Below are 22,846 nucleotides of genomic sequence, written 5' to 3' on the forward strand. Positions count from 1 at the left end.
GATATAAGAACAATAAAAACACAATAGAACATGGGCCTCTATATGACTATACTTCTTTCTCAACTGTAGCATTCTGCCACTAATGGCTAATTTGTGGTGTAACTCCAAGGTTTGTTATAGTGAAGAGTCTTAGACAAGAAATGTCTTCTTTATCTGAAACTCCTTAACCTGGGGTTCATGGAAGGAGTCTTCAGAGGATTCAGGAACTCCCTGAAATAGATAGCACTTTGTTTTTGCCCTATTACAAAGTTTGGGGGTGGGGTGCCACTGGATGCTAGAAATGTTGAACACCATCACTCTTTACTCCTTGGTTTGCAGAAGTCACTTCTGTGTCTAGAGCGCTCCATGAATAATAGGAATAAGAGCTGTGCAGGTACAGATTCCTTAAGAGCGTTTAGAGTTTACCATTAAGAAATAATAATTGTTTTTTTCTCATCTCCCTTTTTAAAAGCTGAGATACAAGAGACTTGCCCATATCCACACTGCCCACCAAATTACCTGTTTTAGACTTGGAAAGGAATTGGTGTGAAAATCTGTATGTGACAACTACTTCTCAGTGTGAGGCCTAGAACACACCCTTTCACTGGGAAGTCAGCTTCTTAATCGAGCTTATCCTGTCTCTTAATAGCCTAAGCATTGGAACCTGGAAGTGCTCTCCAGAAGTTGCCCTAGCAGGATCCTATTACAACAAAGCCTTTGCACAGGCAGTGTCTGATTCTGAGAGGGTACGGTATGTACGCACAGTTCTAAGAGAATCATGAATACAGAAAACATGCAGCACTACACAGCATTCCTTCACAGGCCTGGTCTGTTTTGCATGATCTTGGGGTGATTAGAACTGTAGAGGTTATGACATGTTAGTCCCTGCTAGAGACAAAGCCTGTACTGGTCATCTGTTCTTCAGTGTAGTTCAACCCAGAACTCTGCTATGCTGGTGTGCTGATGAAGCCTGTGCTTGGGATGTTTATCCACTAATGGTGATACATTTGCAGAGTCATCTTCTCTTCTCCCCTGTGAATGGCATGGGAATGTGTAAGATGGTAGAGAAGATTCAGGTTGTGGAATGGATTCTTTCTCATATCCTAATTTGAACTTACTAATGCCATGCTGCAATGAAATGAGTTCAGTGAAAAGCAGAAACTGCTCATTTCCATGCTTTGACAAAATCGTTAAGAAATATTCCTTTTGGAGCTATAGGTGGACAGATGTTAGAGATGCGTAGTGATTGGCTAATTTTGTGTGTGTGTGTGAGCGTATATACATGTATAGAGGTCAGAGGACAACTTGCAGGAGTCTTTCCTTCCAGGGTGTGGGTTCTGGAGATCAAACTTAGGTTGACAGGTTTGGTGTCAAGCACCTTTACCCACTGAGCCACCTCACCAGCCCCGTGATTGGCTAATTTTAAGGATGTCTGGTGGAGAGGGGCTGAACTAGATGAGCTCTGAAGAGCCCCTGCAGCCCGAGGGCCCCCATGCATTGCATGATACACGAGCAGCACTGGAAGGCAGGCAGTGACTTCCCCAGTAGTTTTTATGATGTTACAGATATTTCTTTGCTAGAAGTCAAAGGGTGCCAAAATAAGAGGGCTGTTTTGGTAATTTAACCCTCTCTCGAGACATAATGATCAAAGACACATTTACATCTACTTTAGTTTTAAATCCAGAATAGAAGTGTTGCTTACCTTGGTAGCAAGCCCTAGTTTTCAGTGCCAGAAAGCACCTATTCTTTTCTACACACTTGCTTTTACCATAAGCCCATCTCCTCTCTAGCCCTGGGGAGGTAGAGAAAAGTCGATGGCCAGGACAGCCCCCACTTGGACAGTTTTCTCAAGAACCTTTTAATGGAAGCCTTCATTCCCATGCTCACTGGGAGATGATAATTTGGCTCTTCCAAGAAATGTATAGTTGCCTTGGTTCCCTCTCTTCCAGCCCAATTTCTGTAAGATGGTGAATGAAGTTCAAGGAAGATGTTTCCATTGTGAGTCATTTTTACAATAACCTTTTATTACTTTTTTTAAAAACTCATATAAGAAACATTTAGAAAGAAAATATCTTCAAAACAAACACGCATAGAAGTACAACATAGAAGGCACTACCAGCAGTTACACCCACCTCTGGGATGGAAGGGAGTCTACACATACTTTCCAGAGGCCAACTTCAGTATAGATCCTGGGTCTAACTGTGCTTTAAAGCCTGAATTTTACCATAATTTTCTGAATTCATAAACACCCTTCTTTATATATAGTTATATGCTTCTATGTATATATACATATATGTGTGTGTGTGTGTATATATATGACATTTTTTTTCTTCTCAAAAAATAAAAGCCATGAGGGAGGTTCTCAGCAGCATTCACAGTGTTGCAGCAGGAGTCATGCCTTCTCCTAATGCTGCAGACATGCAGGATGAAGGGAGATGATTTCCCAACTGTTTCTGTAATACACAGCAGAAAGAGGGGCTTGTTATAGGAGGGAAGTGATAAGGGGTTTTATGGTATACATGGCCTTAGAGTTGCTAACGCATGTCACTTGCAGCTCTGAAGAGGTTGCAGATTTGAATGACAAGGAGTCACCTTCCTCAGGATAGAAGCAGTGTAGACTCAGCCTGGGTTGGGGAGAAAACCTTTGAGGCCACGTGGAGCAACTTGGATTCAAAACATCCTGAGGGACCTGGAAAGGCAGGGCAGCAAGGAAGTGGACTTTCCTCAAGGCTAGATTGGAACACCAGCCCTGTTTTGAAAGGGACAAGTTTTCCTCCCTCTGCATTGTCTTTGAAGTCCTGTTGACATTGTCTGGCTAATTTAAGTTTGAACCTGAACAAGGAACCCCAGTATAAAGGTTCAGAGTCATAATCTGATACTCCCTTTTCATGTGGCCTAACACTGTATCTTGGAAGTCAGAGCCCAGGAACCTAGATGAAAAAGAGATGTATGATTGTCACCCTATAATTTGATTGAAGACTCCTCTGGTCTTGTCTCTTATACCACCATTATCCACTTCTTGCTAGGAGCAAGTCAACAGGACAGCTTCAAGCAAAAGTGCCCTGTTCTCGCTCTCAAAACAAAAAGGCACTGAAGTCACCAGGAAGGCCAGGCCTCTGTGTTCGCTGAATGTTGTGCTGCAAGCTGATAAGCTTCACCACACAAAGGACTCCAAGTTGGCTGAGTTGGAGGGCCCCACCTCCTTAATCAAGGCCATAGGCAACTGCTGTAGATCCTAAAGCCCCAGTGGGAAGAGGGAGACAGAGTTGAGGCCAAGCAGCCCAGGCCCACTGCTCTCTATTTGGGGAAAGGCTGTAGACAGCTTGGATGCACTTCTCTGTAACACCTTTGAAGGCTCAGTAGGAAACTAAAAATGTTAACTAGCTGGTTTCCTTTTGGTAAAAATCCATAAGGGTGACAGCAATATTAAATTTAAAATTTAACAAAAATTTAAACAAAACAGCTGTTGACAGTGATGTGACAATAACCCACAAATGAAGGTATTGCATGTGCAACAGCCCTTGGGTGATAAGAGGCAGGGCCTGGATAGGCTGTTGACCTCTGTGAGACTGGTGAACAGCAGGTACCTTAGCAAGAGAGGGCAGTCCTTTCATGAGCATCTCCTGCTTTCAAGGACCCATAAATAAAGGTGCTGTAAAGGACAAAGAAGAGAAACTGAAGAATTAAAAGTCAGAAAATGAAGAGCTCTTAAACCTTTTTTCCCTTCTTTGCCAGCTGGTGTGATCGATTCCAGTTTGGTGACCAGAGAGGCAACTATTTGGTTTGTGAAGGGCTTGCAGATTGAGAGGGGAAAACACTGTTCATTTCACATGATTTCTGATCCCTGGCATAATCTGTTGAGGGCATGGCATGATAGATGGGCAGGAGTCAATCTCTGCACAGAGACTTTTCTGTGGAAGAGACTTTGTAACTGCAGGGCAGGCACAAGTACACTCAACCAGAGGTGTCTTGAGAAAAAGTGTCTGTTGCAAAATAATTAACAATAAAAATAAATCTGAGGGCATTAGGAGGAGAGGAGGCAAGTTGGTTACCCAGGCTTCCCCTGGGACTCTCTTATTGCCTCTTCCAGTTTCTGTCGGAATTTGTTGTACTTCTTTTGCACTTGTTGGATTTTGTCCTGTTCCTCTTTTTCCAGGATTGTTAGGAAGTTCTGAAGTTCAGGAATGGAAAAAGCATCCCACTGAAACAGATTTTGGAGGGTGGGGATAAGGAAAATGAGGAAACGGTTAGAAGTTAACATGATGCAAGGACACTACCACAGCCTCCTCTACTGTTTACATCAGTGAGCCACACACACTGCTACTGAACGAGCTGGTGCCTCATGGTCCAGAGTGCCCAGCCCTTATGCTCTGTTTTTACTTCAAGAATCAACTGCAGCCAAGGTCTTTATTATGACACAGGAGATGCCCAACAAGCAGACTCTCTAGAGAGATGGAGGACACCTAGACCTGGACTCCAGACAGCTCTCACTAGCTGTGTGATCTCAGGTACCTCATTCCACTCTTCAGTCCACCTTTTGCCTGGGTGATTAGAGATTGGTAAGCAGATGAACTAGCATAACCTGTATACTCTGGACAGCCCAACTGGCTCAAGCCTGCCCAGGAGGGAAAAAACCCACGGGGGGAAGGAATGACAGTTGCATTCCTAAACTCTTTGAGCACAAGGGAGTATTACAATATCTCTGGCTTAATCCCTACATTGGGTAAATGAGAAATCCTGAAGTCCGGAGAGAGAAAGTGGCAAAACTACAGTCATGTAGTGGGTACAAGAGAGTACAAACTAGAGCTAGAATCCAGGTCTTCAAACTTCCAGGGCCAGCAGCATTCAGTTTTCAGTGGCATTCTTTTTCCTAACAAACTCTTCTGTAGACTCAAACAGATAAAGCACATAGACGCCAAGCTGTTGTGGTTGAAATGAGGGTAGCGCCCTGTTTGACCAGATCTTCAAATCTCCAGCCACACCCAGGTCTGCTCACATTTAGCCTCCACTGCACAGTGTGACAAACACTGAGGCCCTACTGCTCTAAGTCACTCCTTAAAGGCCACCCCCCCCCCCAAGTAGCCCAGGCCAGGAGAATTACCAGCCTGATTTTTTTAAAGTAATCTCAGGGCCAATGTTTATGAGGTCTTCAAGATTTGATTTACATATTGGAGATCACTGTGCAGAAGGTGTTAAATAGGAACTATAGGAACATTTTGGCAGTCTTAATAAGACTGCTACTTAGTGTCTGAACACTGAACAATATTCAGAGAGTAAGCAATGTAATAAGCTAGCAATTGCTCATGCAAGGGCAATTACCCCCATTTTTGTTTTTGTTTTTTACTTTTAAAATACAATATTGAGAACTTCATACATGCATATAAGGTGTTTTGATCAAATCCACGCCCTCTCCCCCCTCCAACTCCTCCCATATCTCCCCATCACTTTTTCCTGACAACTTCGTGTACTCCCCCCCCCAGAAGGAATTTATTTTAAGAGACACAAGAGGTTAAAAATGTCTATGCCAAGTGGAACCCAGAGTTAAAGCTTGCTGGGCCTTAGGCTGTCTTGGAGCAAAAACAGCCTGGTCCTGAACAAGGAGTTTTTCAGTGTATCTCCACTCCTCAACTCCTACCTCCTCCCAGTTTTCAGAAACAAAGCAGATGAGATCCTTTCCACAAGTTCTGCCCTACACAGGCTGTGACATGCTTGCCTTGGGGGCGCCAACAACCCTAGGTTAAACACAGCCTCTGATCCTACCTACGGTAGCTCAGCTCTCCACAGTCCCCCTGCTGCTATTATATGGTGTGGCCCCACCTCCACTGTGCAGTTAGGAAAACAACCATCTTACACACCCAGTTGAGTCTATTCACACCCCCAGGCCCAAGTTTGAACAAAGGGCCCAGACCTACCTCCACCTCTCCAGTTTCATTCTCCTTTAGCACAAAGCTGAGGACATCTGTGTCGGGCCCAGCAAGCAAACGTAGGTAGAGAGGGCAGTCCGCAATGGAGAGTTTCTGGAAGAGTACTACAAACCGAGAAGTGGGGGTTAGGAGGGGGCTGAGTGCACATCTCAGTAAGTACAAGACTGGTGGGGTAAGCTTGGAAATGCAGGGGTTGAGGCATATAACTAGAAGTGGACATACAGTTCTTTAACTAATGGCATGAACAGTGGTAGCTCAGTGGTAGAGCATTGGTCTGGCATGCAAAAGGCCCTGCTTCTATTTCCAGTACAGCAAAGCTCAAAGAATTTTTTTTTTTTAATCAGTAAACTTTATCTCAGGTGTCTGTTCAGAATTTAAAGTATGTTTCCATTCACATCATCTTCCAAAAAACAAGAAGTGATAGGTGAACTCCTCCTCATTACACAGATTAGGGGATGGGAGCCCTGGGTGCATCTTTCTTCTGCATGCATGGGCCCGAGCACAGTGGTAGGCATAAGTTGCCTGGTCAGGCTCTCTGCTCGTCTTCCTGCCCAGATCACTGCTTGGCTTTTCCAGGGATTTGAATGCTATGTGGATGGCTACAGCCTTGCTGCCCGGAAGCCCATACCTCCTACCCAGGGCTAGCAGGGGATTTAGTCACAGAATATGAGTATGGACAGACTAGAGAAAGTTGGTAGCTCATACCTTGTCCATCTTTGTGAATCTGCTTAAAAAGTGCAAACTTCTGGGGGTTGTCCACGACCATGAACTTCTTAAGCAGACCCTGGATGACCTCGCTGACTGTAGTGGTGCTGCTGATGTGTAGCTGCTTGATGGCATCAAGTGGCAGGTAGAAGGATGTCCGCTTGTCTGTGGTGGCTGCCAGGTTAACTTCCTTGATGGCATCATAGATTGACTGGGGCCTGATCCCAGCAGGCACCGTCACTGGCCTTCGAAGTTTCAAGTGTACTTTGATGAAACCCGTGTAGGTGCCATCTTCACTCTGCAAGTGGGAGGTCTGTCTGCCACTCTGGGCCACAGACTACAGAGGCCCTAAGAGGGCCATCCCTGCTAGCCTCTCTGAGTTCTTCCCCGAGTCTGCTAACTCAGAGATACTAGAGATACAAACACCCTACTCTCCTTATGGGCCAGAAGGAGGCACAGACTGGTAGGGCTTCCATGGTTTCTCTTTTACAGGAGGCTTAGGCTGCCCCAAACCTACCAGGCAGGTACCAATGGCCTCTGGTGAGTTCTCACTTTAAAAGAGAGGGTCTGCAGTCACCTCTCTATCTCTGCACTAGGGAGGGGCTGTGTGCTGGAGAGCTTTAGTGTCAACTTGACACACCTGGGTTGAGGGAGCCTCAATTGAGGAATTGCTTCCATTGGACTGGCCTGTGGCCATGTCCATGGGGCTCCTTCTTGACTGTTGAGTGATGTGGGAGGGCCCAGCCCACTGTGGGTAGTGCCACCCCTGGGCAGGTGGGCCTGTGTTGGATAAGAAAGCAGGCTGAGCAGGGGCCAGGGAAGCAAGTCAGTAAGCAGTGATCCTCCATGGCCTGTGCTCCAGCTCCTGCCTCCAGGTTCCTGCCCTGAGTTCCTACCGTGGGCTCCCTGATGAACTGTGACCTGGGAGATGTAAGCCGAATAAACCTTTTCCTCCCCAAGTTGGTATTGGGCAGAGTGTTTTGTCACAGCAATGGAGAGACAAACTAGGACAGGCTGTAACAACCTCAAATCTGGCCCAAAGAACCTATAGTCTTTATGATTTAAATCTGGGCTTTTCACAGAGGACAGCTATCTGACTTGAAGTCCCCAAAGCCAGTTACCGTCAGTCTGCTCAGCAGGGAGCAGGATTCTTTTAGCTTCACTCCTGAAGACCACCTCTCTGAACCTGTGCAAGGTCAGGGGCCCTCACCTATATGAGCACTGTATTCTGAGGAGCAGGAACAGGAGTTGTGAATTCCCCTGGCCAAGAGCTTCTTGAGGGCTAAGCCCCCAAATCCTTGGTCACTGCCATTTAATTCCTTAAACATCTCATATATGGGCTTGGATGAAGTAAGCAGAGGTTAAGAAACTTTCCCAAAGTCACCAGAGAAAAAGTGAATGGAACAGAAATGGGATCTGGAGCCTATTCTGGAACCATTCTATTTCTCTGGATCCCTAAGGCCACTGAAAGCTGTGCCCTGAAAAAGGAGAGTGGGCTGCAAGGTGGCACTACTTCTGTGGAGAGTAGAAAGCCAGGCTACAAGTGGACACAGGGATACTGGATAGAGGGTGGACGGGCCCTGCTTACCAGCTTCATGCCCAGGCAGTGCTTCTCCCGGCTGTTGTAGCTGTCAATCTTCTGCTTGATCTCCTGTAGTGTGGGTGGGCGCTGTGTCTCCTCCACTGCCCTACAGATGCTCTGGAGCAGACATAAGTGTACAGTGGTTCTTAGGATAGAAAGGGCAGCAAGCATGCCTCCTAAAAGCCTCTCTAAGAAGTGAGCATCAACATGAGAATAATAAGAGGCTAGCCACCCAAATATTCCTAAACATGAGGCTTCCTCACCTGTGAAGTGGGAATGATACCCACCCCCAGACTGGTTGAGAGACCAGTTTGAAAGTGCTCAACACTATGAACTTGGTGCGTGGACAGAGCTGCATGTGCTTACAGAGGGTTGCTATGGAAAAGATGCTCATAGATAGAAAGAAATTAAGCCATGGTCTGTCTCCTCAAGGAAGTAACAATAAAGTTGGAAAGAGCTGTGATAGATGCTGCCAGCTTAGGCTGACAAGAACAAGAGTAATTCTCTCAGGACCAGGGAACAAGAGCACATGAGCGCCAGTTCAGACCCATGTCACTAGCCAGCATGCTTTGTTCATAGCATGTTAAAATCCATTTGTCCAGTGACTGAATGAACTAGTAGGAATAGAGGACACCTAGCATTTTCTGAGCACCTCTTTTCTCCCAAGCACTCAGCACACATCCCATTCTGTTCATTCTCACAGACCCAAGCTGTGGGATGACTTACTACCCCCATTTTTAAAAAATTTATTATTTTTATTTTATGAGTGTTATGCCTGCATGTAAGTAAGTGCACCCGTGTCGTGCAGTGCCCGCAGAGGACAGAAGAGGCTATTGGATCCCTTGGAACTGGAGTTATGGACAGTTGTTAGCTGCCATGTGGGTGCTGGGATTCAAACCTGGGTCTTCTACAAGAACAGCCAGTGTTCTGAACCCCTGAGCCATCTCTCCAGCCCCTCACTACCCCCATTTTCTAGGTGAGACTACCAAAAATAAGGCATTTGCCAATTTGCCTAATGCCCTCATCAGAATATGCAGAACTAACCAGAAAACCTGTCCTGTTGCGTTCCTCCTATGGGTATCACGATTCCTCATACCTTCACCTGATGCGCCCTCCCCAGTCCTCAGGAGAACAGGGAAGAATGAAGTTGAAGAGGTGGAGGTCAGTGTTCTTCACACTGTGGTCACGGTGGACTCTGATCAGTCAATTTTCTGGATTTCTCTCAAGCTCACTGTCACTTCCCAGTTTGTCTTCATGCTACCCTTGAGTGGCTGGGAGTACAAGTGCTGGTGGGTGAAAATTCACCCAGAATTTATCTGACCTTTGAAATCCAACAGACTTAGGGCAGGTCTGGAGTCACCTCTGGCACACAAAGGAACCAGTGCTCAGAGAGGAATTACTTTAACACCATTTGACACCTGCCTATGGGTTGGGAATTTTATAAGCGACCCCACGTTACACCATCACTACCACGAGTGAGGCACAGCAAGGCATCCACCAACAGAGCTTGCCCTTGACCCCCCTTCAACAAACCCATCTGTGGGACTCATCACTAACAGTATACTAGTGCTTCCCCCTCCCACTTTCCAATCCCAGAGAATATATGAAATAGCAGACTCCATGACTGCCAGGAGGAGTGGGCATGACCAGGTCTGTGTGGCTCCACCACCCCAGCTCTCTACAGAGGTGAGGCAACATCCCTTCATCAGCATCTTTCCATGGCCTGCTCCCTCTGCAGTCTTCACCCAGAGTTCGTGGTAGTGATAGCAGTGTTGGGTGTTTCATATGCCTTCTCTTACATAGTACCTATATTCTATTGTGAGATAACAAAAAAGTGCCTGTGTCCTGTTGCTAGTAAGTGCCCAAGCAGAAACTGGAATGAAGTCCTTCTAGGCTTGGAACCCAGATTCTTCTCAATTCACCATGTGGTCACCCTAGGGCAGCCTTTCTGCTGTAGGAATCAGCATTCCACCACTCCCATAATGGTCCCTGAATTTCAACATTGCAGGGCTGGATGAACAGCTGCTAAACAAGATCTGACACACATCTAAGCTGGCTTGATCAGTGGGTCAGGCTCTAGGGACCTCAGAACCCAGTGGGTCTGTGTTACCTATCCAAAAACAGCAAGGAGGCAGCTGATAAGATGCAAGGACCTACCAGAATACCTTCTTAGATCTCTGTATTGGCCCTTGATTCTGCTGAAGAACACCGAGGGAAACAGTTGCTGGGACATTTCCTGTTTGCCTGAAGAAAGTAACAAGCCATGGAGCCTCATGGATTGTCTTCATTTACTGCTGACTCATTAATGTAAGGAGTCTCAAAATGGAACCTCTCATTTGTCTTAGCATCTGAGGCTTTCCATTCCCAGTCTCCACAAGCTGTACACATCTCTATGAACCAGATGTACCTAACTACGGCCCACCCTGCCTTCTCTCTGGGAGCTTCCCATCAGAATGAGTAGCTGTCTCGCTGCTGTTTTATGTTCCATTTTTCCCATATCTGAGACAGGCAGGTTATCACTCCTGGGACATTAAGGGCATTCTCATACCTACAAAAGAGTTCAGTGATAGAAAACTCTAGAAGCCTCTGGAATACCTGTTTCCAGTCCACCTCCAGCCATTTCCTTGTTGAAAAAGCAGCTATGTTGTGGCTGCTGAAAGCCTGTCTCTACTACTTTGGACCACAGTGAGTCACAGCTGCCTTGGCCTTAGGTTTCTTCTTCTTCCTGGTCTACTTTTCTTTATCACATAAAACCATCTATTCTCTCCCTTCCCCAGCCTAGGAAATGACGTAAGTGGCCACAGGTACCTTCCACCTCTAGGCAGGAACAGAAGATAGCAGCTCTGACCTCACCACTAGGAAAGTCTGGCCCTCCTGATGGGCAGGTAAACTCTACCTGTGTGTGGCCAACGCTGTGAACCCCAACCCACAGAAAGTCAGTGCCAGATTAAGATGGCTGCTGCCCACACTGAGCCTGCTAGACAACACCTGACCTACAGATTGAATGAATCTCCTCCCAAAGTAGGCCAATCAGTGAGCCCTAGCCACGAGCTCAAAGTCCACTACCATCCTGGGAGGCACTACAGAAGCTAGACTAGTGGTTCTTAAACTTGCTGGCACAGTGGAGTCCTCTGGGGATTTCTAGAAATACGACTTCTTGAGCTTCCCAGAGATTTCTGATTTAATTGCAGTCCAGGCACAAGGGTGTTTGAAATCTCTCAGGTGATGTAATGTTTGAGAATTTTGAGAGACCCTCCCAATGAGTCCATCCAGCTGTAGAGTTAACATTTTGGTGCCAACATATAAACTGTCCTGTAGGTTTACCTAAAAGGAAGTACCACTGTGTGAATAAGATCAAGATACTGATTCCTGTCCACCTTCCAGATTCTCAAGCCCTCAGAGTAAAAGATCTGTCTCTCTGTTGATGGGCACAAAGCCAGGCAGACAGTACTTGTGTCAACCCAAGATGGAGACAGAATAGGGAACTCTTAAACTTTATAGACCTAGGTATTGGCCTGTCAGGCATATCTCTGAGTGTTTATAAACCTCAATGCATCTGGTTTGGAACTCATTGTCTGATTAAACCCCTGACATTGGCAACAGATGGCCAAGCTGCTCGCAGTGCACCTGGCTTGTCCAGGGTGCTGGGGAAAAGTTGGTTTGTCTTATGTGTCCTAAGCCATGGAAAGTTCTGTAACTACTCTGAGGTTATTGGGGTACAACCAAGTGAAGAGGCTGTGCACTAGTGGTAAGAACACAAATGCCCCTCCCAGGAAGAGTGATTCTCTGGTGTTTCTATTAAAATACCTTTAGCAGACTGGGAGTGGTAGAATACCTTTAACAATAAAATAAGTGTGTTATCCCCTTGCAGTCTGGGGTTTTGCTGTTTTTATCTTCAAGGCAACAACAACAAGAAGCACCGGCCAATTCTATGTTATGATCTATGACATGAATAAGTTTTTAATAATTATTTTAAATTTTTGCCTGTATATATGCAAGCACACCCATGTCATACAATGCCCACAGAGGCTAGAAGACGCCATTGGATCCTCTGGATCTGGGAACTGAACCCTGGTCCTCTGCAAGAGCAGCCAATGCTCTTACCTTCTGAGCCACCTCTCCAGCCTGATATATAGACGTCTTAACTTTGGTTACCATACTCTAAGAAGGAGAGTTCTAAGTGAGTCATGTAGCTCATAATCCCCAAGTAGCCCAGGGTAGCCCAACAAAGCTCCAGCAAGTAAGAGGGCTCCTAGAATGAGAAGTGGGTAGAGGAGAATGTGTCTCTCAGGGCTAGAGCCACCTATACATTCATGCTTGCTTTGTCTTGATGTAAATCACAGAAACCTCATTTTTGCTAAAAATTTCACTCCTTCTCTTAGTCATGTCAGCATGTTCTTGCCCACTGCTTTCATCGTGTTGCCACTCCTGTCTTCCCACCTCTAGTCCCTTCATCTGGCAAGGCTTCCCTAACCACTCCAGCACTGAGTGATGGTGGCAATGATGATGGTGGTAACGATGATCCTTTATCACCATTACCTCTGTGCCATAAACTGTTATTCAGCATGCATTAGCTCATTTCATCTTCACAGAAAATATGTGAGGAAAGTTGCCATTATGCTGCCCATTTACAGTTGAAGAAACGGAACCACAATCAGCTAAGCTTTTTTTAAAGCCAGCACTATACCACCTAGAGCCTAACTATGAACCTGCTGACATTCCCCTCCCAGGAGGATATCAGTGCTGATTTCTACCAGATAGGCGGTCCTTCATGCAGGGCTGTACCATGCTGTTCTTCTGTGCCAGAAGCACTGAGCATAGAGCAGATAATGAACACTTGCCCAAGAGCCCACAGCATTCCCTCACTGACTGAAGGGGGAAAGACTCAACTTCTAGGACTCGTGTTGGACCTTGGGTTTCAAAGTAGTCTGCATTCTGTAAGTGAAGCAACCATACCTGTCTTGTCCATCACAGAATCCCAGAGTTTAGCTCCTGTTGAGCACACAGTAGGGCTAGTAAATATCTAAATACCTGTGTATATATGTATGGCATTAGTATGTATATGGCTTTTAATTCCCATGACTAATTTTGTGATCTTGAGAGTCAGATAACTTCTTTTAAAATTTTTTTATTTAAAATTTTTTTTCCGGGGCTGGAGAGATGGCTCAGCGGTTAAGAGCACTAACTGCTCTTGCAGAGGACTCAGGGTTCAATTCCCAGCACCCACATGGCAGCTACGAACCATCCTTAACTCCAGTTTCAGGGGAATCCAAAACCCTCTTCTGACCTCCGAGGCATTGAACAACTCAGGTGCACTTATTCACATGCAGGCAATATACTCATACACATAAAATAAAAATAATAAATAAAATATTAAAAAAAATTTTTTCCTTGGTTTTTCCAAGACAGGGTCTCCCTGTAGCCCCAACTGGCCTGGAACTCACTATGTAGACCAGACTGGCCTCCATCTCAGAGATCTGCCTGCCTCTGCCTCCTGAGTGCTGAGATTAAAGGCATGCACCACACCCAGACAGATAACCTCTAAGCCTTAGTTTCTTATATAAATCTGGGGCTCAGAATCCTTTATCATCTGGGATTGATGTAAAAGTAAATTCAAGTGAGATAATGGGTACAAAAGTGTTTAGAAGTCCTCAAACCCATTCCAAGACATGTGCTGTCATCACCCAAGGAAAACCAAGTCTACCTCTTGAAGCCGACTTCATTTCTCACTTTCCCTGATTGCTTATCCTAAATTAGCCACATGGCCCTTAGAGCACATCTATTTCTCAGCACAGGCAGTGGGCAAGCTTTTCGGTGAAGGTTCAAGCACTAAGCATGGGCTTTTGCAGGCCAGTGTGTCATGGCTACTCATCTCAGCCTTGTAGCACACAGGCAGCTACAGAGGGTTGTGTCCCAGGAAAACTCGCTTTGTGTGGCAGTAGTTTGGGCCACACTATTTTTTTTTTTTTTTTTTTTTTGTGCTATTCCCTGTCCTGGAATACATACCCCTCTTCCAGTTCCATTTTCTCCATTTGGTACCTAGAGAATTTCCAGCCCATAGTAGTCTTCCCTGTCCTCTGCATCCTGAAGGGCTCAGATCTGTGACATTTTAATTATCAAATGGAGGATGACATTAATTCTATCTTGTTCCTTTTCCTGAATCATGCTTAGTTTCGTTTTTTTGGTTTTTTTTTTTTTTTGAAACAGGATCCCCCTGTAACCCCAGCTGGCCTTGAACTCAGAGATCTACCTCTGCCTCCCAAGTGCTGGGATTAAAGGCATGCGCCACTATACCTGGCAGCTTTTTTTCCTGTTGTTGTGATAAAACACCCTGAAAAAAGCGACTTCAGGGAAGAAAGGGTTTATTTGGCTCAGAGCTACAGTCACTACAGGGAAGTCATGGTGGCAGGAGCTTGAGGGAGCTGTCACCTCACATCCATAGTTAGGAACAAAGCAGTGAATGCATGCTTTCCAGTGCTCAGCTCACTTCTCTGCTCGTTTTGTTTTGAACTCAAGCACTCACTATGTAGTCCTGGCTGACCTTGAACTCACAGAGATCCACTTGCCTCTGCCTCCCAGGTGCTGGGATTAAAGGTGTGCACCACTACGCCATCAGCTTTCTCTACTCTTATGCAGGCCAGTATCCCCTAAGGAAGAGAATGGTGCCAGCCACAGTGGACAGGTCTTCCCCCATCAAGGTAATTAAGATAACCCCCCACAGACATGCCCAGAGGCCCAGGTGATTCTAACTTCTGTGGAGGTGACAACACTTTCACACTGTTCCCTGTGTATTTCCTCATCACCAATGGAACTTCAATCTCAGTGGGCTCTCCCCAAGCTTGGTCATTTTCCTGGAGTTAGTATCTTTTCCCAAAAAGGAGGTAACAGAGCTGTCCGAGGTAGGGATGGGGATGGGCTTACTGCTCAGGGGCTCACTCACAAACACCAGTCCATAGTCTCAAAGTCTCTGATTCCTCTTGCATCAAAACTGAAGGTTATATCACAGATCTCTGCAGATGCTTGCTAATGTTAAGTCCACACTGCGAGGACCCATGGAGGATCATTTGGAGCTTGTGTGGCTGCATTCAGTATTTGATTAAGTATATGCTACCTTGTATTCTTTAAAGAGATTGTCTCACATATGTTAACCGCATATTCCTAGATAGATGTTTCCTGGATGGAAGGAGACTTCCTGCTGGATGTCTGAGTGCCTTTGGCATCTACTACCAGGCTCAGTTAAACATCTAGTTGACCTCCAAGAAAGTGTCAGAGAAGTATCTGTTAATTTGGTGTCAGAGAAGGTAAAGCAGTTGTAGTGATTCCCAGCATAGCACCTACTGCCCATGGATGCCACATAGCCAGGTTCTCTAAGAGTACCTCATACTGCCCTGCACCTTAAGGGTTCACTGCCAACAACATGTGGGTTGCATGGGATTTCACACTTGGGTTGGTCTACCTCTTTGAAGTTTGCTGAAAAGAATGAATATGAGACCATCAAATGACCTGTGACCTATGGTAAGTCACTTCCCGTCTCTGGGCCTTAATTTCCTCATCTGCAAAATCATGAAGTGATACCAAGGAAGCCTTGAGGCTCCATCACAAAGCTAAGATTGAACCCAGAAGATAGGGTGGGCTTTTTATCATTACTTCCTCTTCTCTTTCAGAGAATTGGGTGTGGGGCTAGGAGACCTGGGAAACAGCTGGGCTCATCAGAATTTCAGCAGTAACCACTGATCCAAAGGAGCATGAGGCACCCCACACCCTTCACTGTACTGCTCTTAATGCTCACCACCGAATTTCTCCTCTCGGCAAGACCCTGCCTCAGTCCAGCTCAGTTAGGTCCATATTTCCTCCTAACACCTCCACCAGCATCAATTTTCAAGCCCTTCAAGTGGAAACTTTCTCTAAGCCCAAGCCTGGGAGAGAGCTACAGGAATGTATTGAACAAGGACTGTATAAGGGCCTCCAGAACCCAACACCTGGCGTTTTCTGTTGGGAACCTCAGGTTGAGGGAGGGCAGACATCCACCTGTCTAGGCTGGATTTGAAATGCCCTGCCCAAATGTCTAAGCACAGTAAGGATTACAGGTCCCTTTGTGATGGCCTCAACCAGACAGGAAAGAGGAAGCTGTACTGCAGGGTCCCCTCCTAGGTTCAAAAGTGCTCTTGCTCTGCGATGGATTCCTCATCTCTACCCATGTTAGTCAAAGATTCCATTCCCACAGCCCTCCCTTTGAACCTGTCCAATGTCTCCCCCAAATAAAAGGATTGGGAATTCCTAAACTGTGTTCTCCAACAGGTTATCTGTAGCAGAGTAATGAAGGGGCCTTATAGAGCCTTCCCTTAAATAGAGCCATGTAGAATCTGAGTGGCTCTGGAGTGGGTACTGGAGGAACTAGGTAAAGGAAGGGGCAAGTGAGAACATGGAAAGAGACAAAATGCACAACAGATGTTCACAGCAACAGTCAACAGGAACTGATTGAATTGTCTCTGGGCTGAGGACTGTGAAAGGCACAGGAGGTGAAACAGACCAGTGTGGCCCCTGTCTTTGGGAACCCACAGGTCAGTTGAAAAGGGAAGACAGAGATGCATGCACTATGACACAGATGAACAAGTTCAGAGCAATTAGACCTTCATGTCTGGCTTTCAGGTAGCCCTAATCAACTTCTTGGTGAAGTCTCCAGAGTACCAGCATGTCCCAATGTCCCTGCTTGTTAAGGTGCCTGTCTCCATCAATATGTACAAGTGAGTCAAAAGCATAGGACAGTAGCTCTATATAGGAGGCCTAGAGAGCCCTAGCTCCAGGCACTGCAGTGCCAGTTTCTGGGCAGGCACTGCTCTGAGGGCTTCCTAGTCTCATTGACTCTTAATAGATTGATGTGGGACACACTCATATGCAGAGTACCTGAACTTTACCACTTAGATCACACTGCCCACATGCTATGCCACAGATTGGCCTTTGCTTTCAAATTCTGTGAATCTGAGCAAGTCAGTGTCACTGAGACTTGGGGTTTCTGAAATGCAGTTTGTACATTTGTTGTGGAGAGTAAACGAGACTGCATGTCTGGAAGTGCTGCACATAGCGTGAACACAGTAACAGCTCAACAGAGGGCATAGTCTATGGCCATCGGAACCAGCAGCAGCAGTGATCTGTCTGGAAGAGAAAGGAAGTTGGGTGAGCAGGCACTGACCAAATCTGGGAGTTCTCTTGCCCTGACAGGCTTTCAATCAAGGCCACATTATAATTTTCAGAAGTCCTAAGTACTTGTACACTGGCCCTTTCTTCCATAACATTTGTCCAAAGTTATAACTTATGATTTCATCAGCACAGAAAAATATGTTAATATCATTTATTAAAACAGCCTGGGCTGGGGATGTGGCTTGATCACAGGTCAAGCATGTGGACCTGTGCGAGTTTGGATTCTCAGCACCCAAGTAAAACAGGCGTAGTGGTCGCACCTGTAATCAGCACTGGGAAAAGGGGCAAAGACAGGCTCCTTTGAGCTGGCTGCCAGCCAGCCTAGCTAAATTGATGGAACTCTAGGTTCAATGAGAGACTCTACCTCAAAAGATAGACAGCAATCAAGGAAGACACCCAACATCGATCTCTGGCTTCCACATGTACATATGTGCATGTATGTGTACTTGCATGCTTATGTGCACACACCCACATGAAACATACATCCACACACACACAAATTATTAATTTAAAAAATAGCCTGGGCAGCATGGCAAGACCTTGTTTCAAAATAAATAAAAAGTAAGATTCCATTGCAGATCACATCTGGGAAAGGATTAGTTTACATAATACATAAAGAACTCTGGCAAGTCAACAAAAAAAGTGAACACTCTAATAAAAAATGGACAAAAACCTGAATAGATAGTTCTTCAATATGGGTGTGTGTGTGTGTGTGTGTGTGTGTGTGTGTGTGTGTGTGTGATACAAGTAAACACATGAAAAGATGCTCAGCATGAAAAGATGCTTAGCATCACTATTAGGAAAAATACCCAAATCACAATGAAATACCACGTTTTGTGTATGTGTGTGTATGTGTGTTTTCAATAAACACATGAAAAGATGCTCAACATCACTATTAGGAAAAATACCCAAATCACAATGAAGTACTACTTTATGTGCATTAGGATAAAATACACACTATTGGATGTGAAGTGCACCAGATATAAAATGGTGACTATAAAATGGTGAAAGCACTCTGGAAAACAGTATGGTGGTGCCTCAAAAGATTAAACATAGAATATTAAATTTGATTTATATGATTTAGCAATTCCATTTCTGGTCAAACACACAAAAGAAATGAAAGTAAGGATGTGCAGCCATGTTCACAGCAACATTATTCACCATTGATAATGAAATACTAGTTAGCCTTAGAAGGGAAGGAACTTCTGGCACATGCTATGCCATGGATAAACCCTGAATACACAATGCTAGACCTAAGAAGACACACACTGTATGAGCCTTATTCACAGTTACTAGAGTAATCAAATAGGTAAAGAGGTTCAATTTGACAAAATGAAAGTTTTGGAGGTTAAGGCTAGGGACTCAGCAGTAAAGTACTTGCTTAGCATGCATAAGACCCTTGGTTCACACCCCAGCACAATAATGTAAATATGTTTAATGCTACAGTATTATAATTCATTGTTAAAAATTTAAATTTTGTGTGTATTTTGCTACTGAAGCACAGGTATAACTTACCGGTAGAGTGCTTGCCTCGCATGCACAAGGCTCTGGGTTTGATCTCCAGTTGAAAAACAAATAATGAAATCTAAAAGAGGCGTCCCAGAGCAAGCAAGTCTGGCAACTATTAACTGGCTGATTTCTTTCTGGTTCTCACAATATTGTGCTTCCCTTCCATTCTATATTTCAAAGATGGGGGGCCAATCTTATTCCTAGCAAGTTGGGCCCAATCACAAGACCTCTATACTCAGCCTCTTTTCGTAGGATGAGGCCACCTTCCTAGACATGGCTCCAGCTACCCTCTGGACAGAGCATTCAGTCCCATAAAGGATCAGATTATTCCAAGGTGGTAGGTGTCACAGGAAAAAGAGGGAGGAGGAACTTTAATGGCAAGCCAGTCCAGACACACAGCATACTCACACTTGCTAGAAGAAGAGAAGCCAGGCCTTGTATCAGCTGCCAGGACACGCTGGTACTTTGCTCCCTGATGGTAGAAGCCCAGTCCTTCCTGGTTTCCTTACTTGGAAGCCTACCTCTGTCTTCAGTTTGTGTGGGGGCTGGAGTGGTGTCAGACCTAGATATCTAGGCTCTTGTAAAGCTATACTGAGCTATCACGGAAGAGGAAACTTAGATCTCAGATAGTAACAGGTCTAGGCTCTTCACACGGGAAGTTTCCAAAGCCATACTGGAGGTCTGGGTTACCTGGCAAGCTGAGAGCAGAAGAGAGAAGAGAATTCAGGCTTCCAAGCTGAGCCTGCCTGTGCCTTCCCTTTAAGCTCATATGCTCGGGAGCTCAATCCAAAGCCCAGCCTGACAGGGAGAAATAAGAATTTATCACCTTTCTTCCTAAACTGTGTGGGGAAGTAGATGCAGTATGTGCTCCCAACTGAAACTAGAATTGTCTTAGAGGGGAGTCAGCTGAGTCAAGATAAAGAGTCTAAACTTATGAAGAAAGAGAGGTAGAGGAGGGAGGATCTAGAACACAGAATAAGGGGTGGCCTGGCCCAAGCAGTGAATGTGACCAGGATGTCTTAGGTAAGTCCAGGTAGTCCTGGAAGACAGAACCCACACCAGCATCCAGGTCCTCTTCCTGATCCCACCCTAGGGGAAATCTGTACAATCGGAATAATTTTGGAGTCAATATCGAAGATCCCTCTCAAGCCCACAAGAAACTTGTAAGGGTCTGTTCCCATACAAATAGAGGTGAGGTGCTCAGAAGGCAAAATAAAGGCAGACATATCACAGGTGTTCTGGCTGAAAGAGACTAGATGAAGTACCTGAGCCTGAGAGTTGAAGTGACTTGGTGGCAGCCTCCATCAGTGACCTGAGCTGGGAGGAGAAGCAGAACTCAGATCACACTTCTGGGTGTCTCCCACCACATCACCCTGCGGACTAGGAAAGATCTCAAAGGGGTTTCACCCCTCATGGCCTTGAAATAAGAGCACAGCACATTGGTGAGAGTAAAAAGGAAAGCTGAAGCAGGGCCCAGGGGTCTGCTGAGCTGGTTGCCTGAGCACAAATCCTTTCCTTTCCTTGCCTTTAATTTCCAGCCTGGGAACGTTGGGAATCTGTGATCAGTGCTCAACCTGCATTCTTTTTGGGGAAATCAATCAAGGAGTATTTCCTAAAAAGGCATTTCCTAGACTTCAGTGTACCTAAAAATCATCTGGGGGGAATAATAATGCAAATTCCAGGGTCCTGCCTGCAAAGATTGAGTAGCCAGTAGGTTTCTTGAGTTTCCATTTCCAAAAAGTGACTCAGAGTGATCCCCATGCAGGTGGCCAGGGTCCCTTTGAGTCACAAAGGCAACAAAGGACCTGGAGAAGTGCTGAGTGTGAAATATCACCTGGGTTCTCAGGCAAGATGGGAGAGGCAGGACTTGATCCCAGGAACAGCAAATCCTCAGTGACAGAGGCAACACTTTAAAAAGTGGTCACACCTTTTAAAAAAGATTTATTGGGGGGGGGTTGAGAGATGGCTCAGCTGTTAAGAGCACTGACTGCTCTTATAGAGGACCAGGTTCAATTTCCAGCACCCATATACTTATTTTTATTTTATGTGTATGAGTGTCTTGCCTGCATGTATATAAGTGCACCACATTCATGCAATGTCTGCAGAGGTCAGAAGGCATCAGATCCCCTGGAACTGGAGTTGGGAACAGTTGGGAACAGCCATGTGGGTGATGAAAAGCAGACTTGGATCTTCTGCAAAAGCAGCTAGTGCCTGTAACCACTAAGCCATCTCTCCAGACCCAGAGGTCACATTCTTTACTGTGAATGTGTGAGCAGAGCTAGGAAGGTTCAGAGAAGGCAAGAGGAGCATGACAGAGACTGCTAAGGCTTTTCTGTAGACTCCGTTTCCCAGCATTCCTTGTGGCTAGATGTGGTCAAGTGACTAAATTTTGGCCAATGTCATATGGGTGTAAGAAACTACTACAGACCTGGCCCACAAGATCCTCTCCTGTATTATCCTGAACTCCTGTATCCTCTCTATCTTTACCAATTTAACTTTCTGTAAAGGGAGAATAAACATTATACTCAATGTCTAAAAATCTGGGGTTGTTTGTCACAAGTATTAGTTCATCCTGATTGTAGTCAGACTTTGTAACCAAGTACATGGTGTTGCCTTGGCCTGAGGGGTGCAATTCTTGGTCTCACTGGGCTGGCATCTTCTCAGGGAAAAGTAATACTGGGACAGGCCAGAGGAGGCAACAGGTGGTGAAATTTAAGGGCAAGACCACATTCCTGAATGCTGGTATCAAGGGTAGTTTATAGTTAATCTCTGGGATAGCACATAAAAACAGTTGAATGGGGGCTGGAGAGTGGCTCAGAGGTTAAGAGCGCTAGCTGTTCTTGCAAAGGACCCAGATTCTATTCCCAATACCCACATGGTGGCTGACAACTGTCCATAACTCCAGTTCCAGGGGATTGGACTCCTCTTCTGACCTCCACGGGCATTGTACAACACAGGTGCACTTACCTTAATGCAGGCAACACACTTATATACATAAAATAAAAATAATAAATAAAATATTTTTTTAGCTGGGCGTGGTGGCACACACCTTTAATCCCAGCACTCTGGAGACAGAGGCAGGCGGATCTCTGTGAGGTCCAAGCCAGCCTGGTCTACATAGTGAGTTCCAGGACAGCTGGGGCTACAGGGAGACCCTGTCTCAAAAAGACCAAAAAAAATTCTTTTTTTCTAAAAACCAGCTAAATGATCCATCAGTTCTGCGATTCCTGCTTTATTTTTACTGGGTCAAGCTTGGAGTTGGTTTATTTGTTGGTTTTTTTTTTTTTTTTCCTCATGCCAAGGTGGTCAGGGGCAGCTACTGTGCCTGAGGCTGGGTGTGCTGCTGATGGCAGAGAGATGGGTGTTTCTGTAACTGGTCCCAGGCCTGTCAGGTTCAGCTGAAGTCCCTGGAGTACCACAGGCCCTGTTGAACAGGGAGTAGAACAGTATCCGGAACTGCTTCTTTCTGGTATTTTCCTTGAAGAAAAGGAACCCAAGGATTTCAAGGCAATCCAAAGATGGCCTGGGGGGCCTGGGGAGTGGAGTGTTTTCCACATGTGCTAAACTATACTCCCTAATCATAAATACAGTCAACTGTTTGTTATTCACATCCACAAAGAAAAGCACATATGAGAAAAATCTACAGTAAGAGTTTTAGCAGTAAAATCTTTACATTTTAGGATAAACACCAAGAATTTTTTTTTCCTACAGTCTCTCTTAGCCCCAGCTGGCCTAGAACTCACTATATAGACCAGGCTAACCTCCAACTCACAAATATATTCCTGCCTCTGCCTCCCGAGTACTAGGATTAAAGGCATGCACCACCACACCCAGCTCAAGAAAAACTGTTAAGCAATTAGAGTTATAAGATTGTAGTGACCTCCTGCCACTGTGCAGAGTCACGGTCCCCTGGGCTAGGATGGCTTATGAAACTGAGGGATGGCAAGGG

At 45.5% G+C, this 22,846-nt stretch overlaps 1 protein-coding gene across 3 annotated transcripts in view; it reads right to left on the reverse strand.

Annotated features, from left to right (window-relative positions):
* Positions 1–1,982: 1,982 nt before the first annotated feature.
* The window catches only part of Rassf5 (Ras association domain family member 5), a 59,725-nt gene continuing 38,861 nt past the window's right edge, over positions 1,983–22,846 (reverse strand). For 2 of the 3 annotated variants that reach the window (XM_008823290.3, XM_008823291.3), the window contains 4 exons: positions 8,197–8,307; positions 6,609–6,906; positions 5,892–6,007; positions 1,983–4,180 (listed from right to left, as the gene is read on the reverse strand). In XM_008823290.3, the coding sequence (XP_008821512.1) occupies positions 4,028–4,180; positions 5,892–6,007; positions 6,609–6,906; positions 8,197–8,307 (678 nt within the window). In that variant the 3' untranslated portion in view covers positions 1,983–4,027. Of the gene's footprint in view, positions 4,181–5,891; positions 6,008–6,608; positions 6,907–8,196; positions 8,308–22,846 lie in introns of those variants that run through there. The other variant, XM_029558762.1, reaches the window with a different exon arrangement.

The sequence above is a fragment of the Nannospalax galili genome, unplaced genomic scaffold, assembly GCF_000622305.1.
Source record: "Nannospalax galili isolate Female #2095 unplaced genomic scaffold, S.galili_v1.0 scaffold309, whole genome shotgun sequence".
Classification (NCBI taxonomy): domain Eukaryota; kingdom Metazoa; phylum Chordata; class Mammalia; order Rodentia; family Spalacidae; genus Nannospalax; species Nannospalax galili.